This window comes from Rana temporaria, chromosome 2 (assembly GCF_905171775.1).
Source record: "Rana temporaria chromosome 2, aRanTem1.1, whole genome shotgun sequence".
NCBI lineage: Eukaryota > Metazoa > Chordata > Amphibia > Anura > Ranidae > Rana > Rana temporaria.
In genome coordinates this window covers 73,570,370-73,589,790 of record NC_053490.1, presented here as the reverse complement: position 1 = coordinate 73,589,790, position 19,421 = coordinate 73,570,370, and the positions used below count along the sequence as shown (strand labels likewise).

At 39.9% G+C, this 19,421-nt stretch overlaps 1 protein-coding gene across 8 annotated transcripts in view; it reads right to left on the bottom strand.

The window, feature by feature from the left end:
• The window catches only part of POSTN (periostin), an 84,363-nt gene that overhangs the window by 46,087 nt on the left and 18,855 nt on the right, over positions 1 to 19,421 (bottom strand). For all 8 annotated transcript variants that reach the window (XM_040340383.1, XM_040340380.1, XM_040340378.1 and 5 more), the window contains exons 3-6: positions 6,038 to 6,102; positions 3,355 to 3,512; positions 3,035 to 3,199; positions 567 to 713 (exon numbers count right to left, since the gene is read on the bottom strand). In XM_040340383.1, coding sequence (XP_040196317.1) covers positions 567 to 713; positions 3,035 to 3,199; positions 3,355 to 3,512; positions 6,038 to 6,102 — 535 coding nt within the window. The remainder of the gene's footprint in view (positions 1 to 566; positions 714 to 3,034; positions 3,200 to 3,354; positions 3,513 to 6,037; positions 6,103 to 19,421) is intronic.

The window sequence follows — 19,421 nt, the reverse complement described above, 5'->3', positions numbered from 1 at the left end:
AAATACCCCCTATTTTGTAAACGCTATAACTTTTGCGCAAACCAATCAATAAACGCTTATTGCGATTTTTTTTTGAAAAATATGTAGAAGAAAACGTATCGGCCTAAACTGAGGAAAAAAAATGTTTTTTTATATATTTTTGGGGGATATTTATTATAGCAAAATGTAAAAAATATTAATTTTTTTCAAAATTGTCGCTCTATTTTTGTTTATAGCGCAAAAACTAAAAACCGCAGAGGTGATCAAATACCACCAAAAGAAAGCTCTATTTGTGGGAAAAAAAGGACGCCAATTTTGTTTGGGAGCCACGTCGCACGACTGCGCAATTGTCTGTTAAAACGACGCAGTCCCGAATCGCAAAAAGTACTCTGGTCTTTGGGCAGCAATATGGTCCGGGGGGTAAGTGGTTAATGAGCTGTCAAAATTCAAATGAATACTGAGCTTTCTAGACGTTGTCGATTTCATAATCACATAAAATGTGAATGAAAATATTTGTGCTGTAACTAACAATGAGCATAATACATATAGTTATGCAGTACATTATGCATGTCCAAAAAGATACTTACTCTAAGAGATGACAGATCATCCTCAGCATCAATAAAGTCCTCGATGGTGTTTCCAACAGCTGTGACAACACGGTCAATTACGTGAACAACGCCGTTTGTAGCTATCTGGTTACCATGAATAATTCTTGCACAGTTCACAGTGACAATCTGCAGAATGTCCAAAAAACATACAGGTTGAAAAAATGTGTAAGGATTCAGGTCAAAGAATTCAATTTTCAATAAATATGTTCCATATCAAAATTTGTAGCCATGTTCACATATAAGTCATCCAAATGTAATTCAATATAATTCAAAATTTCAAGTTGAGATGGTAGAACTAAACATTTCGTGAGGTGTATAGGGATGCCTGGAGTCATAAGCACATGTTGTAATGCTAACATAAATAAAACTTTTAGTATAATTCAATAAACAATTGTAGCCTTTATGTGCAAGAAGCCTACTTTTTTGTCTGTAGAAATCATATGATGTTTATTGCTATCTTTGGAAGATTCAGTCTTACTTTCTGTCCTGCTTTTTGTTGTCACTAGCACAGTAAGTATAGGGAAACCTGAAATGTAGGTGTTGTCACTAGAACAGGAGTGGAGCGTAAATATCCAAATGAGGACACCTGTACAATGGTCAAATGTGTCAATGATCTTTAGATTCATGAGCAGGGTCCTCCTAGCCTTCTTTTTTTAATTGTATTGTAATTATACTCTCTCCATTATTCTTGTCAAATGCTGCATAAACTATTGGTGCAATATAAATCATGTAAAATAATATTAATGATAATTTATTGAATAATGGCACAGTAGATTGTTGATTCAGGGAATATCCAGAAATCAGAACAGATTTTTTTTCCCTGTTAGACTGCATTTTAAGAGTGTGATGTCTTTGGATGAACAGTGGGCTGAAGCCTCGTACACACGACCCAGGAACTCGACGGGCGAAACACATAGTTTTCCTCGTCAAGTTCCTTGTTAGGCTGTCGAGGAATTTGACAAGGCAAGTTTCTCCATTCCCGTCGAGGAAATAGAGAACTTGCTCTCTTTTTGGCTCGTCGAGTTTCTCGACAGTTTCCTCGACGAAAATGTACACACGACCGATTTCCTCGGCAAAAAAATATCTCCCAGCAGGTTTCTTGCTGGTTTTTGCCGAGAAACTCGGTCGTGTGTACGAGGCCTGAGGGCTCTGTAGATGTACTTGTTTACTATTTATTTATTTTAATTTCTTCCTCTGGTTTATCTTTTTCTTGTTTACTCTTTTTTTCACCTAACGATGTTACTAACATAACTATATGTAATTTACCCTCACTTATGGAAGATTTCCTCTTTTCCTCTTGTGGACCTAAAGAGGGAACTCTCTCTAATGATAGATTTATAACTCTTTCTGCTCTGCCTGGAGCTAGAAAAAATATATCTTGTGGTTATACAAAATATGTTACACACAAGGGTAATACTGTATACTGTATGCAGGAGGAATGAAGACACTGGGATCAGTTGCTGTAAATAAAGCACACCGAGTAGTAGTTTGCAAAAGTAGAACCTTTATGTTTAATTGATTAAGAATTTAAGATGGTGACATCACCAGGCCTCCTGAGATTTTGCTTTGGATGCTCACAATCCCATGAGAATATATTCACCAATAGGTTGAAGCACATTCCTATAGGATTTCAAGCACTTAGCTTGAAAAGGAGTCAGCAGTTAGGCACAATGATATCACCAGCACTTCCCAGGAGACTTGGAAGATGGGTCATAAGTATTTTTTTTTTTTATTATGCTTTGGTAAAATTGTATTTTTAAGCCATTATGTATGGGGGGACTGTACAGTAACTACAATGGACATTCCATTTTGACAGAAAGTCACATTAACACATCTGCAGACAAGTAAACCATTTTTATTTCAAGTACAACTAAAGGCAAAACATATATTTTTTTTTAATTTTGGATAGAGTGGAGAGGGATTAAGAACACCTGTCAGTTGCCCTGTTAACTGTTATCATTGAAAGTGAAAGTTAAAGAAAGGCACAAATTTTGGGTTGTCCCCAGAAATTTTATAGAGGGGAAATCCTCCAATGGGGACACTAGTTCTAGTAACCAAGGGATTATCCTATTTTACAGGGATTTCAACACACTTACTGTTTTGGCTATGGGACAGGAAGTAAGAAAATCTCCCCAATGGGACACAGATGGTCAAAAAAAACTGACAGGGGTTATAACCCACCTTACTCTATCCAAAATGAAAATAAAATGTGCCTATAGTTCTACTTTAATTCATATTGAAAATAATGGTCAGTTTATTTCAATAACTTCTCATTTTAAACAATACCTGCACTTTAAAGAAGTTTAAAGTGTTCTTTCAGCATCATCTGAGTGTGGTAAGTGAAGAGAGATGGGGTAGCGAAAGTAGGTCATGTGTTCAGATACACTGGACTCAGAAGTAGTTTATCTACTGCCTTCAAATGGAATGTGGTGAAGTGAAAGTCTTACCCCATTGGTGTAATGGTTTATCTGGAGAGGCTGATTATTGAACATAGATGTCACAGACATTCCATTTTTAAGATCCTTGGTAAGCATTCTTCTATCCAGCATATGATAATGCAGAGCATTCAGCAGCTCAATATTCACATTGCTCAAAAGTGATGCACGGATTTCCTATAATATTATATCATAAGATAAAGTTAGATTACACTACATTTACAATGGCATTCAGGTATTTACATTATTTTAATTAAATGATTCACTGAGCTTATCCTTTTATATATCGATTAACTAAATAAAACATATAAAAAATTATCTAATCTACTTACAGGATCTAGCAGGTCCCATGCATCGTTACTAGGTGCAAAGAAAGTAAAGGAGCCAACTCCTTCAATTTCACTCTTCAATTCAGAGGTCTCAGAGTACTCTTGTGTTGTTTTAGCTCCCACAATTCCAAGAGTTCCATACACGTGGTCAATAGGAGCAACTGCCAATTAAAAAAAAGGAAAGTCAGTGTATATTCAATTTTCCAATATCATCACTTAAAAATAAATGTTCATCTTCATTTACCTGCAACTAGTCTTACTGTCACAAAAAGAGATCAGGAATTTGAAAATTACTGTATCCTGATCACTCAGTTATTTAAAGAAGAACTCCAGCTTTTCCTCCCCAAAACAACAGATGCACTGTGCGTTTAAATTAATCACAACCCTACTTTCAGTTTGTGTGTAACTTACCTCCATTAGCTGTATACAGTAGGTTTATGTGTTTGTGATGTTACCTCTCCTCCTGGCTGAATTTCAAAGTTCTCTGACTTTCTGTTTGCTTGCTTTTTCAGTCCTGATACCACATTTCCTATGATCCTTCGAGCCTCTGTAGTTTCAGGGCGGGCTATGGGAGTCACTTGTACCAGTTCTGGGAGTTGATGTGGGTGGGTCCTTGGTTTACTGTTGGTGTTTTTGGGCATTCATGTGGGTGGTGAAAGTTGTAAATGTGTCATACCTCCTCCTGTGCCATTACTGTCTTGCAGCATTCCAAGGAATTACAGCTTACTGCAAGACTACAGAGGAAGGGCTATGGGAGGTTATTATGAAGGTGTTTCCTTCATATGTAAATTAATCACTTCAGAGAGAGCATGGCTTTGGGAGGGAGGAATCTGAGGGGTGGGATTCTTCTTGTTTTCACTGGTAGGCATATTTAACTGGGCAGGATTGATTTCTAATTTTGATCCATTTATCCTGTCTAGTGGGAAATTTGGACTCTTCCTGTAGGTGTGACTGGGCAGGATTGAATGCTAATGAGGATGTATTTAATTCCACCCACCATCAGAGCTGTGAAGTAATGCCATGTACACATGATCAGAATTTCCGATGGGATAAAATCCGATGGAATATTCCGTCAGAGTTCCGTTCAAGCTGTCTTGCATACACACTGTCAGACCAAATTCTGACCGTCCAAAACGCAACTACGTAAATCACTACGACGAGCCTAGAAAAAGTTCAATGCTTCCGAGCATGCGTTGACTTGATTCTGAGCATGCATGGCTTTTCTCCGTTGGAGTTCCACACAGATGATCTGAATTTCTGAATCGATCTCCATCGAAAAAAAATAAAACATGTTCTATTTCTGAACTTCGACGAAAAAAAGTCTGATGGGGCCGGCACACGGTCGGAATATCCAATTAAAAATTCCGCCTGACTTTTTTCATCGAAAATTCCGATCATGTGTACAAGGCATAAGTGAAATCATTTGCAGAGTCAAAAAGACTGCAGAGGAGAGTGTTACAGACTCTAGCTGCTGCAGGAAGAGACTGTGGAAAGGACAGGGTCTATCAGCAGGATAGAGTGTCACATTATACAAAGCCATAACTAAACCCAGTATATCAGGGGATCTGCAGACAATACAGCAACATAGTACAGAGGTATTATCTATGCTGGGATGTATCATTTCATTCAGTTCTAGTGAATAGAAAGCTGGAATTCAGTTTTAACATTTCTGAGATTTTTTTCCATTTAATGGGTTTGTTAGTGACATGAGAATATATACAGTATGTCAAAGAAATGGCTTGGTCTTGATTTGGCTCAAAGGGAGAGAGACCTACAGCATAGCATGTGTCTGGATACAGTCAAATGATTGTCAATAACCTTAAAACATTCTGCTATTTTTAATTATGCCTTTAGGTGTTTTAAAGTGACCGTCTCACTAACCTTGGTCAACTAAACTGAGCTTGTGATAAAAAAAAGATAAGCAGAGCAGACGTGTACATCCAAAGAATCAGTAGATATAGCTTCAGTTATTTGAAACTTGGTCAAGCTTGGTGTCCTCCAGTTCCACCTCTTAAGCCCTGTACACACGGCCCAGAATCTCGTCAGGAAAAAATGTTGTTTTTCCTGACGAGATTCTTGCCAATAATCTCTTGCCGGCCGAGTGTACACACACTCCATTCAAAAGAACCGCCGTTCTTTTGAATGGCATGAACACGGTACCATCATCGACTACGACGAGCATGCGCTCGTCACATTCGATGCCGTCGCCGCAATCTTGCTTCACACTACCTATGCCTTGGAAGCTACCACACATGCGTCAAAGTCATTTCGAGCATGCGCGGGTTTCCACAGCGACAGGTAAGTATACAGACGCTCGGTGAGAAAACCGTGCATGTGTACAAGACTTAAGGTCTCTCTATTGGTCATGTAGGCCATACATCACATTAAAGGTACCAATAGAGAATTTCAGCTCAGCAGCAGTTGACAATGGGGGGAGCCAAACCTTTCTTATAGGAAAAGTTGAAATGTGCACATAATTTCAGATGCCTATTTTTCAGATCCACTGAACACTGAATAATGGATGAAAGATTTTCCCAGAAGGCAACCTTTGATTATGTATTTATGACAGGTTTACTTTATGAACATTCATACTAATTGCACTTATACAAAATATGCTGTGTAGTTTACATATCTATACACTAATACATGTCCAGGAACATTATCTGAATCTGTATTTTTTTTATACCTGCAGGACATCCTGGTAGACCATTCATTGTCATGTATCCAGGGCAGCATTCATATAGGACAGTCCTGTTTTGAAGAGAATTTCAAAGTTAGATGAAGTAAGCCAACAAAGTGCATTTTTTTAAGCAGCACAGAAGCAATGTGCTAAATCAATGTCAGTATGAAGCAGACTTTTTAACCCAAAAAATTGACACGTTTCATGTTCTAAACGTATTCTTAAAAAATTATAGTCAAACAAGACTGTGATTGTCTATTGTTGTGACTTAGATGAAGATCAGATCACATTTAATGACCAATTTGTGCAGAAATCCATATCATTCCAAAAGGGTTCACATACTTTTTATTGCAACTGTATATAAACAACTAATTAAATAATCAAAAGTACACCAAAATGATTTCAATCCCATGTAACATACATGCAATAAAGTGCTAATGTGCTAATAATTTATTTCATTGCGTCCTTTGTGAGCATTGTGTGCTCAATAGTGAAGGTCCATTAATAATAGTCTTTAACTTATTCCAAAATTGAAATGGATTGGATTGGATCCTTGTGTTGCGTGCTCCAAACGTAATAATAGTTGTCAACACTCTCATGCTCACCCCTATGTGATTATCCTCTACCCCTGGGCTCTGTGTTAAGGACTTTTCAGATTTCTGGATCGTTTTGAACATGTATCCTCAATGCATATAGGAAAAAACAAACTGAATAGTGTTTTATAGTTTAAAACAACTAATTATTAAAATAATCCCATTGTAGGGTACTCACACATTGAAGGTGTTAAAGCGCACCAATCTATAGCCAACAGATCTGATTGTAACCCAGTAGGAGCTGTAGGTCTGCTTGTATTGCCACAGCAGGTTATGCTAATACTGCTGCTTCCCCGGGGAACAGGATGGTGTAAGTGGAAGCAGGAGGCCCCATTGTTATTATCAGTGAGAGGAATAAAGACCAATTATTGGTGTCAGTGGGAGCAGAATTGTGTTGTATCAATGAAAGAAATAGTGTTCCAAGAGACGAAAAAAGGCTACCAAAATTAAGATATTTTGAGGCCACTGTCCTAATTGAAACTCACGCCTTGTACACACAGTCGGACCTTTGACCGTGCAATAGTCCGCCGTAAGTCTGTCTGAAGTCCGACGGAAAGAAAGAGAACAGGTTCTCCATCTAAGGTCCGTCGGACTTCTGACAACTTTGCCACTTTGGCTCACACATTTAATTTTTTTTACTAAGCATTAAGAATTGCATAATCTAAAATACTTGTCGCTACTTACAAATGCAATTCATTTCACAGTTCAACATTATGTTATTGCTGGCAAATACAGGGTGCAATCTTCCTGAACAAATATTTTACCTCCATTTTTTTTTAAATGTAACACTCATACTTTCTAAAAGAAAGGTGTGCATCTGGATTTTCCACAGGAACAGGGTTGTTCTAATAGGAAAACATGCCAGAGCAAAAAGATTGTACTACTGTTTTTTATCTCTGTTAGCAATACAAAATGTACTAAACAAACGCCCATTTAAAAAGACCTTAGATGACTGTCTGGAATGAATAATATCTTTCATCGTTGCTGAATTTACAGTAAAACAATTAGATAATATGGAAACAGGCCAGCTATGCAAAAATGCTTCAAAGCTAAAAAAAATTTAAAATAAATAAGATTATGTTATAATACTAATGAATCCCTTTTATCCAAGACACTAACATAGATTCAAGACGGGATTTCTTACTTGGGGATATGAGGTTCTTAGGCTCTTTACTTGCATTATGCATTTCTTCATTGCATTTCTTTGTAACGATAGTTAAAGGGTAACTCCACTTTCGTTGAAAAAAAAAATAGCAAATAAAGAAAAAATAATATCGCGCATATAATTAAGACACTAATTCTATTTCGATTGAATGTTATTAAAAATGACCTTTCCTTTTCAATCTGCAGCCAATGTAATCTTCTGAGAATGCATTGCAATATGGCTATCTGGAGTTGTTCTGTACACAGAGTGTGTACTGACCCCCCCCCCCAGAAAAACCATTTCCTGCTCGTGTGATCTGATCACCAATTTTCCCAGAAGTCTGACTAAGATACAAGTCAGATTTCAGGCATCCCCTGCAACAAAAATGTCATTTTTGGAGAGATACTTTCAATAGGAACATGTCTAAATGGATTCAGGCCCAGCAGAGTTTCTCATTAGTGTTCTGCAGATGCACACCTGACAGTTAATTATGAAACCACTCCCATTAGACTCACTCACAACAGAGGCACAGAGAAACACAGAGGGATTTCTTTAGAATAACAAAAGGTAGGAATCTGCAACAAAGTTTGTTATAATCCTTGCAATGTATATAGATCACCCGGAGGAAAATTATTTTTTCTCCACAAAAGTGGAATTACGCTTTAACATTCAAATACCTTGCAGGTGCTATCTGAATAAAATGCTTAATTTATACATCAAACTAAAGGTAAAATTACTTTGGTTACTATTGGCAACAACTCCACTTTTGTTCTTAATTTGATTTCCAATTTTTTTAAGAACAGACAGGAAAGGGTAGAATAGGGGTATTGCCTCACTGGGAACATTTAATATGTAGGGGTGGGTACCATTATCCTATATTTAGAAAATGAAAGGAAGGGAAGGGTTGACAAGGGCTACTCCAAATTGTTACCCTATAACACCAGTGGTGTTGAAAAACTATCTTGGTACCCAGAATTCAAAACAAGTATTGATAAAAATTATACATTTATTAAGAAAAATACATAAAATACATAAGCAACAACAAGACAAGGGTATAGTTGTTGTATGTGATTCTGTTAAGTCGGCACTTAAGGAGCATAGAACCCAACTGGTAGGTGAGAACCCATAGATGTAGGTACAGACGTAATCCTCTACTGGGTACCGATATAGTCCTTCAACACCACTGGCGTTATAGGGCAACACTTTGGAGTAGCCCTTGTCAACCCTTCCATTCCTTTCAAGGAAAGGGTTGAAAGCAAAAGAAAGGAGGGCAGGTTTTTCATATACTTTACAGATACAGGAAAACAAACTAAAGGCTTATATACAATAATGCAGTTGAATTCAGTTTAAAATGGTTCTAAAGTCTCAGAGTTTTTTTACCTTAATGCATATGCATTAAGGTAAAAAACCTTCTGGGTGCAGTCCCAAGCACTCTTTATACTAACTTGAGCCCCATCTGAATCCAGCAATGTGCATGAGAGAAGAAACTTTCTAGGGTATCTCTCTCCCCATTGGCTCACACAGAAGTGGGAGCCATTGGCTCCTGCTGCTGTCAATCACAGCCAGTAAGCTAATAAGGAGAAGGGGGGCCAGCTGCACTCTGTGTGAAAATGGTCACAGAGCATGGCTCAGTAGCAAGCCTTCTTGAGTGCCACCACAGCAAGAGGCTTGCTATTGGGGGTGCTCAGCATGGGGGGAAGGAGCTAGAACTGCCAGTGGAGTACCCAAATAACAGTGGATATGGGCTGCGCTTTTCAAAACTATTGCACAGAGCAGGAAAGTATAACATGTTTGTTAATTTTTTAATCTGTCCTTTAGAATCACTTTAACACATTTAGTGATTAAAGCATACTGCACTTAATGCTTAACCTCCCTGGCGGTATGATTCTGTCAGAAAAAACATGCTAAAAGCGGTACCATTATTTGCAAGGAAATTTGGCGTTTTATATTGTAGGTCTGTAATTTTTAGAAATAACTCACTTAAATCTGACCAAACAAGCTTCTAATAGGCATCCCGGGTATGACATTTTTTTAAAAACAAAATTATAAATTATAATATAATAAATAATTATAAATAATTATAACAAATAATAATATAATTATAATAAAAATTATTCAATAATGTAATCAAATCAAAATCACTGAAATTTGCTCAGTTGCAGAATTGTTGCTGTCATTATTTTTTTTTTTTTATGACGAATTTCCCCACAAATCGCTATCGCACAATTCTGCAAGTGATTATAATTTATTATCGCTGTTTTTTAGCTGATCTAAAACTATTTTTGACATAAAGGGACACTTTTGGTTGCTATGGACAATCTACAGTTTGCAGGGAGAAAGAAACGTTTTTATTATATAAAATGACATGCATGACACAGGACAGACCACTAGGGACAGGGGGGGTGTGTTTTTTTTACATACAGTACTGTAATCTATAAGATTACAGTATACTGTATGTAAGGTGTTTGTTTACTTTTTTGAATTTGGCGCCGTTCTCCGTCCCCGTGCGTCGTAACGTCGCAGGGAACGGAGATCGGCGTCACACGGAGGCACTGTGTGAATCGAGCGAGGTCCCGCTCGCTCACACAGCGCGGTGGCATCGCTGGATCCAGGGACAAGGTAAGTAACTTGTGCCTGTGGATCTAGCGAGGCAAGCCCGTGGCTGACACGGGGTTACCGCTCGCAGCAGGAAAATCTAACCCCGTGTCAGACACGGGAAGACCGCCAGGCAGGTTAATCACAATTAATGCAAGCAGTGCTATTACCTGAATTTGACTTGCCTCTTCAGCCTCTTCCATTTTCAAGTCAGAAAGGGAAACGGGGGCAGAGAAAACACAACTAGGAAGTCAGTTGTGCTGCAGTGCTAACAAGGAGCATGCTGTTAGGTAGAAAAATCAGAGTGACAGACAGATGCGCTTCTCATTCTACTGCTTCTCATTACCATTCAGTCATAGGGAAGTGGTAGGACAACACCTCTTCACGCCATGGGGTGCAAGGGCTCTTCACGTCATAAGGTGCAACCCTGTTTCAATGGGCTGCCCTATGCATGTAGAAGACTAAAAAAGCATGGGTACAATTGTTAAAATTGTGCCTCGCCAAACTGCATGGTACACACCCGCATTTGCTAGATGTGTTGGGGTGCCATTATAATTAATTGCACCCATGCACATCAGCAGAAGGCAGCATGATTCCTTGTAGTACAGGAAAGTGCACAATTTCACACATGGCTATGCACCACACTTGGGCCACATGGTTACTGCAACAGAGAAAGACCAGGTGTATTACCCTACCAGCCAGGGGATGTGCTGTGTGGTAGACATGTGTAAAAGCCAGGACTGGATATACAGAAAAAAATTGGTTTTAGTTGTTTGACTAGCGTTTAGCTATGATGTAAAAAATTGCATTAATTTAATTAGATAATATAGATGTATTACATTAAGTGGTGTTTAACCCAAAAAGATCAATGTTTTGTAAAATGAAATAGAAACATGTTATCCTAACAAATGACTTTATCTTGGATTAATGTAATCCACTTCAGAAAGGAATTAATTACACCAAACCTCGGCTAAGATCCAACCCAAGTCGTGGTGTAGACAGAAGGAAGAGGATCTAAAGCTGTACAGAACAGGAAAGGCATGCATTGCCTGCAGACACATATCTTGTGTGGTTAAATTCACATGGGAACATGCTCGGTACTAATTTGATGGAATGCTCGGGGGTTAATTATATGTTCATAAAATTGTGTTACAATGTACACATCACCCAAGCACTGGGAAACCATTCCTTCCTGACCCAACGATAAATAAGTTTGTCCGATCCTTGCATAACACTGATAGTCTGTATATAAAATAACAGCAATAACTTTTACCACTGTATACCACATTTACAACAGGTTTCCTAAAGTTTCTAATATCGTAGAACTCTCCCTGGGTTTCTCAGGATGGAGCTTTATCACAATGAACAGGTTTCAACAGCTTCTACTATTAGGCTCCATTCACACTAATGCGACATAGGATCTGACTTGTGAGACCTCAAGTTGGATGACATGTGGAATTCAAAGTTTCCCTATGAGAGCTGTCTTAACTGATACTACACAAGTCTGTCCGAATTTAAAAAAGGTTCCTGCACTACTTTGGTCCGACATTGACATGACTTCAATGCCACAGAGTGTAAAAGTCACATCAAAGCGGTATCAAAGTCGGATTTCAAAGTTGCACTGGAAGTTGCGTGACTTTGGAGTCGGGCTAGTGTGAACTGAGCCTTAATGTAGCCTCAGAACTACTGTTTAAGGGAAAATTAACAACTTATCCATGGGCGTCCTGGTAGTGCTACACTGAGGGCTGTATTAAGACATCATTCTGTTCTAGACACACTTAAATCATGATACCCTTGTCCTTTTTGTTACATAGTTGATTATATGAACTCTAAAATATGAGCTTTTGCACGCATTTGGACGCAAAATGTTGATTAACATGTAATATCAGCTTTACAGTTCATCAAATAAAAGAAAAGAAGGCTGTTGCTTAACCTACAGAATTATGTGACCCCTTTAATAAATCCTGCATTCCCACACTCAGAATTACTTTTCTAATTTTTTATTTTAAATGTCCAAATGTGACCAGAAAAGTGAAAAAGAATAAAACAATTTGTAATGTGTACAATCACTTATAACAGGGGTGCTCAACCAGTGGCTCGGGGGCCACATGTGGCCCATGTAGCCTTCTGATGTGGCCTGCGACCTCCTGCTCTGGAATGGTGGGTTGGCAAGCCTAGATGGCAGGTTGCTGACCCACCATGCCAAAGCATCAGTGTTGTGAATGAAGCCAGCGGTAGTGGAAGAAAGCAGCTGCGGAGCAGAGCCACATAAGCCAATGCTTCCTGTATAGCACAGGCTCCTGTCATAGGCGGAGGGATACCAAATGCACTCTGCCTGGGACAGCAACGGCCAGAGATACCTGAATGGAAGACTGTTATTAAAGGTACGTTTATTACTAAAATCACAGTGTATATATGGGCATATCTGTTCTGCAGTGGTTACTGGGCTGCTTTCAAACTGATCTGCAGGTGTAGCGCAGTGCACCTGCAGGTTTATCTTTACTGAGCCATAGACGTCTGGTTTTACCTGCGGGTTTGGTGCACTTTCAGAAAGTGCACCACACCTGCAGGATATAATAACATTCTATGGCAAAATGTAGCCAACCCTCAGGTAAGCCACAGGTACACTGTGCTGCACCTGTGGTGTGGGTAGACTTCAGATAATCCATCTAAAAGCAGCCTTAGGCCCCTTTCACACAATGGGACTGACCCAATTGGACCCTCTATTTACCTCTATGGAGCGGCAGATGTAAACAGATTTGTGTCCGTTTACACCTGCCTACCTTCAATCTGGTCTGCTAAAAAAAACGAAGTGTATCCGTCCCCTTTTCATCTGATCAGATCAGAGGGCCCATAGAGTAGAGGGGGCCATGTCTGTGTCTGTTTTACATATGCAGAGTGTACACAGATCTGTCATCCTTCTCATTGTGGCACGCGATTAGTTACTAAGTCGCTTAAGTGGCCCCCACTTTTCAAAAAGTTGGGCATCCCTGCCCTATAATCCCTGCACTGACCCACAAAAAGACTTGTGGAAAATACATCCTTTGCTACCACTGCCAATCCTTATCAAGCTACACATCAAGGGATGTTCCACTATGAATTAGTGAAAATGGAAAACTCCTACCTGAAAGAAGTGTGCAAAGACCATATCTACTAATCATAAATACACATTATTGAGCTTTGCAGAATGCTAACTATATTATGTAATAAACTCCAGGCTTTTGAATGTCTCATATTTCTATACGCTTTATATGATATACAACAAAGATTTTTTATCTATAAAGTAGTGTTGGTAGGGGTCTCATGTATTAATGTTACAGATATTATAAATCACTATTTAAATAAAAGCATGGTTTGTACAGCTTAAAAAATGAAGGTGAAAAAGCTAAAGGAAAAATCTACACTCCCACTAAAGAAATCCAGCACTTTGGGAAACAGTCTTGGCAACAACTCAAGACTCATGTCTGGAAAAGCTCACATTTTCAGGGGATTCACAATGAGATCATGTTCGCGTGCTTTAGCTTTCCATGAAATAAGTGGCAACATTATAGTTAATTTTTTTCTTCCTTCTCCCATTTTGCCTTCCATAACGTGGACCCATAAAACAAGAACACTGCAACAGTCCAACAAAACATTCACCAGGCAAGATCTATTACATCTGTCTGAGTTCAGATACAAGCTCGTTCTCACCAAGATGCAGAAATATGTGTCCTATGAAGCAAAACCATTTAATGAGAGCAGTGGGCTCCTAACTAAGCATCTAATTTAACAAACTAGCTTAGAAACCTTCCAGGTTCATCTCTGAAACATGGAGAATGCAGATTTAAATGTACCTGATTGCTAGGTGACAACACAGACTTTTGTCAGACACTTTAAAGAGGATCTGAACCCTTCTATCCTTTACAGCCAAGGAAACTGCAACCTTAACCACTTGCCGTCGCCGCACCGTCATAATACGTCCACAAGGTGGCTCTCCTAGGCGAGATCACGTATTATGACGTCCTACCTTTTAGCCGCCACTAGGGGCGCACGCGCGCCGCCGGAGGCGCGCGCACGCGCCCCCCGCTCGCCCCCGACTCCCGTGCGTGTGCCCGGCGGGCGCGATCGCCGCCGGGCACACGCGATCGCTCGGTACAGAGCGGGGAACGGGAGCTGTGTGTGTAAACACACAGCTCTCGTTCCTGTCAGCAGGGGAAATGCTTTTCTTCGGTTCATACACTGTATGAACCGAGGATCAGTGTTTCCCCTAGTGAGGCCACCCCCCCCCCACAGTAAGAACACACCCAGGCATACTTAACCCCTTCCCCGCCCCCTAGTGTTAACTCCTTCACTGCCAGTGGCATTTTTATAGTAATCTAATGCATTTTTATAGCACTGATCGCTATAAAAATGCCAATGGTCCCAAAAATGTGTCAAAAATGTCCGAAGTGTCCGCCATAATGTCGCAATACCAAAAAAAAAATCGCTGATCGCCGCCATTACTAGTAAAAAAAATATTAATAAAAATGCCATAAAAATACCCCCTATTTTGTAAACGCTATAACTTTTGCGCAAACCAATCAATAAACGCTTATTGCGATTTTTTTTTACGAAAAATATGTAGAAGAATACGTATCGGCCTAAACTGAGGAAAAAAAATGTTTTTTTATATATTTTTGGGGGATATTTATTACAGCAAAAAGTAAAAAATATTCATTTTTTTCAAAATTGTCGTTCTATTTTTGTTTATAGCGCAAAAAATAAAAACCGCAGAGGTGATCAAATACCACCAAAGAAAGCTCTATTTGTGGGAAAAAAAGGACGCCAATTTTGTTTGGGAGCCACGTCGCACGACCGCGCAATTGTCTGTTAAAGCGACGCAGTCCCGAATCGCAAAAAGTACTCTGGTCTTTGGGCAGCAATATGGTCCGGGGGGTAAGTGGTTAAAGCGGGGGTTCACCCAAAAAAAAAAATTTAACATTAGATTCAGCCGAGTTGTCAGAATGACAATCGGCAGTTTTATTTTTTATTTTTTTCGTAAATACCGTATTTTCACCGCCGCTTCCGGGTATGTCTTCTACGGGACTGGGCGTTCCTAATTGATTGACAGGCTTCCGACCATCGCATACTGCACGTCACGAGTTGCCGAAAGAAGCCGGACGTCGGTGCGCAGGCGCCGTATAGAGCCGACTCGCAGTCCGGCTTCTTTCGGTAACGCGTGACGCGCTGTATGCGACGGTCGGAAGCCTGTCAATCAATTAGGAACGCCCAGTCTCGAAGAAGACATGCCCGGAAGCGGCGGTGAAAATACGGTATGTACGAAAAAAAAAAAAACTGCCGATTGTCATTCTGACAACTCGGCTGAATCCAATGTTAAATTATTTTTTTGGGTGAACCCCCGCTTTAACCTGTGTTTGATCTGCAGTTGCCATAGGGCTGCACATGTGATCTTGTAAGACACCAGTCATTTGCTTGCTTGACAGTTTGGTTGAGAGCAAAGCAACCATAACAGCTGCTATTGATGACGTGCCTTGAATGCAAAAGTTTTAGTAACAATTAAATTAATGTGCTTTGTTCCATTTCAATAAACAAGTTAGGAAAGTAGCATATTCATATCCCAAATGCTCCTGGAGATGGCTTGTAGCAGCTGCCAGTTGGGAACTGGTATCAACATGAAGGTAAAGCATATATCCAGAGCACATATCCATTTGGGTCTCATAGCAACACATTACAGCAAAGAATCGTGACAATTTAAGGCCATGCAAGACCCCTTCATTAGGCATTTAATGATGATGAATGATGCCTGATAAAGGGTTCCTGCATGGCCCTAAAACATTGCAATTATTTGCTATGATGTTAACCCTTTAATACATTTTAGACACTATTTTGAACATACAAAGTGTTTTGGTGATTATATGTTTTAACCTCTTGCCGCCTACACTATAGCCGAAAGACGGCTACAGTGCGGGCCTAAATTACTGGGAGGGTGTCCATGTATGTCCTCCTGGCATGTGAGGCCTGCATACCCCCTGTGGAACATGCGCGGTATGCTCTGTAATCAGCGAGTCCATCAGAGTCGGCTGATCACAGATCGGAATTAAGGGATCCCGATGTAAACAGAACGGGTAATCATCTTTTTTCCCTCATGCTGATAGGGTGAGGAAAAAAAATAGATTACCATCTTGTGTAAACGGGACATCAATCCTGCACATACCAAACACACTGATGCTAAGCAGTGCCCACCAGTGCCAACTTCCAGTACCTATTAGTGCCACCTACCAGTGCATATCAGCACTGCTAATCAGTGCTCATCAGTGTCACCTACCAGTGCCCACCAGTGCAACCTGTAAATGCCCACCAGTGCTACCTATCAGTGCCCATCAGTGCTGCCAATCAGGGCCCATCGGTATCTCATCAGCTGTGCCACCTATCAGTACTGCCTATAAGTGTCACCTACCAGTACATATCAGTGCTTATCAGTGCCCATCAGGGCAACCTATCAGTACCACCTACCAATGCCGCCTATCAGTGCTCATCAGTGTCACCTATCAGTGCCCATCTGTGCAACCTATCAGTGCAGCATCATCAGTGCCTCCTGATCAGTGCCCACCAGTGCCACCTCACCAGTGCCACCTATCAGTGCTGCCTTATCAGTGCCTATAAGTGCAGCCTATCAGTGCCCATCAGTGCATCCTATCAGTGCACATCAATGAAGGAGAAAAATTACCTGTTTGCAAAACAAATTTAGAAAACTGTTTGTTTCTTTCAAAATTGTTGGTATATTTTTTTGTTTGTTTAGCAAAAAATAAAAACCCCAGTAGTGATTTAATACCACCAAATGAAAGCTCTGTTTGTGTGAAAAAAGGTAAAACATTTTTTTATGGGTACAGTGTAGCATGACTGCGCAATTGTCATTCAAAGTATGAGAGCGCTAAAAGCTGAAAATTGGCCTGGACAGGAAGAGGGTTTAAAAAAGTTTTCACTTTTTAAAAGAGTTGAGTTAAAACCCTCCCATCACATTAGTAGTTGTTGTCTGCTACAAAACAGTACTGCTTTGACATAGAAGGAAACACCCGAATGCTTGTCCTGATAATTTAACTGTTAAGCCCCATACACATTATCAGTTTTCCTGCAGGTTTTTCTCTTCAGGTTTACCAAAACCATCTAATATGAAGTCAAACCTTAAGGCCCTGTACACACGATCAGTCTAAACCGAAGAAAAAGGACTGAAGTTCAGTTTCATCGGTCCAAACCGACCGTGTGTGGGCCCCATCGGTCAGTTATCCTTCGGTCAAAAAATTTAGAACTTGCTTTAAAATTCAACCGATGGACGCCTAACCGATTGGTCAAAACCGATGGTTAGTATGCAAAAGCATCGGTTCCAAACCCGCACATGCTCAGAATCAAGTCGACGCATGCTTGGAAGCATTGAACTTCATTTTTCTCTGCACGTCGTTGTGTTTTACGTCACCGCGTTGGACTCGATCGGTTTTTGAACTGATGGTGTGTAGGCACATCAGACCATCAGTCCTTCGGACCGTTCTCATCGGTTTGGTCTGATCGTGTGTACAGGGCCTAAGAGTTTCAATTCGTATGCAATCAGGCAGGCCCTTGCACTACATGGTTTTGATAAACCTGAAGAGAAAAACCTGCAGGAAAACTGATTCAGTGCAATTAAAGAAATAAATGGATCATGGACAGTACTCAATGGATTTGTTGAAAGTGCAATAGTATGACTACAGTCACCTTAGTCTGTTACAGTGAGGTTTGTATGCATTAAACTGCTTACATCAGTAAAGTTACTCATAAATCTTATTCTCCAGATTTGCAGGTCTGAATACAGCCATACATTTGTTAAAACATGCTTTTCCTTTATCCCTGGGGTAAAATTGGGTATTTGAATCCCCATCTCAGTTTTAAGTTGATCCAGCAACATTCCTTTCCTGCCTGTGCATGTATGTGTATGCTCTGAGGCAAAGGTTCAAGTTCACCAATTCCCCAATAGGTGATTTGGCCCACAAAGCATATGAGGCTTAAGTCCTCATACAATACACTGTGAAAACATACATGATAAATTAAAGAAGGAGGAAATAAAATTAGAAAATGATGTAGAGCATGTTATAACATTTGAGATCATTTACATATGCGTTAAAGCAGGATTAAACTAAACTTATCAACATATAACTATATTTAATCCATATGCTGCTAACATTAGTGAATAGGTAGGAAGGTTTATTATATTTTCTTGTTTTCAACTTTTTACATTTCTTCAGTTGCTTCCTGGTTTCTGGCCTAGGCCAAAATGATGTCATGCATCCCACAAATCTTCAAGTGCATTTTTTTTTAACTGAAGGAGGGGAGAAGGGGCGTTCTTTCAGGAAGGTAATGCTACGTGAATCATCTACTGTAAGGCCTCCTACACACGACCGTTTTCCTCGACAGAATCCATCAAGAAACTTGGTGGCGGAGCTTTTTTACAGAGGAAAACGGTCGTGTGTATGCTTTTCATTGAGAAAACTGTTGAGGAACTCGACGAGGAAAAAAAAAGAACAAGTCTCAATTTCTTCGTCGAGTTCCTCGTCGGGCTGGTTTTTGATGAGAAACACAATCGTGTGTATGCTTAGAAACCCGCACATGCTCATAATAAAGTATGAGACGGGAGCGCAGCTTCGGTAAAAGTAGCGTTTGTAATGGAGATAGCACATTTGTCACGCTGTAACAGACTGAAAAGTGCAAATCGTCTCCTACCAAACTTTTACTTAACACACAGTAACATGAGATTTGCAAAAGCAGTCCCAAGGGTTGTGCCAGTGGAATCGAACTTCCCCTGCCATTGAATGTGTTGTACATCACCGCGTTTGAGAATGAGGAGATTTGGTCTTGACCGTGTGTACGCAAAAAAAGCTTGTCAAGTTCCTCGACAAGCCTAACAAGGAATTCTTCGAGGAAAACGATGTGTCTTTTCCGATGAGTTCCCCGGTCGTGTGTACGAGGCCTTACTCAAGATGGCCACATGTAGAAATGCTAGGGAGTGTTTTTCAAAGTGTTTCCAACAAAATAAAGCACAGACACATGGATG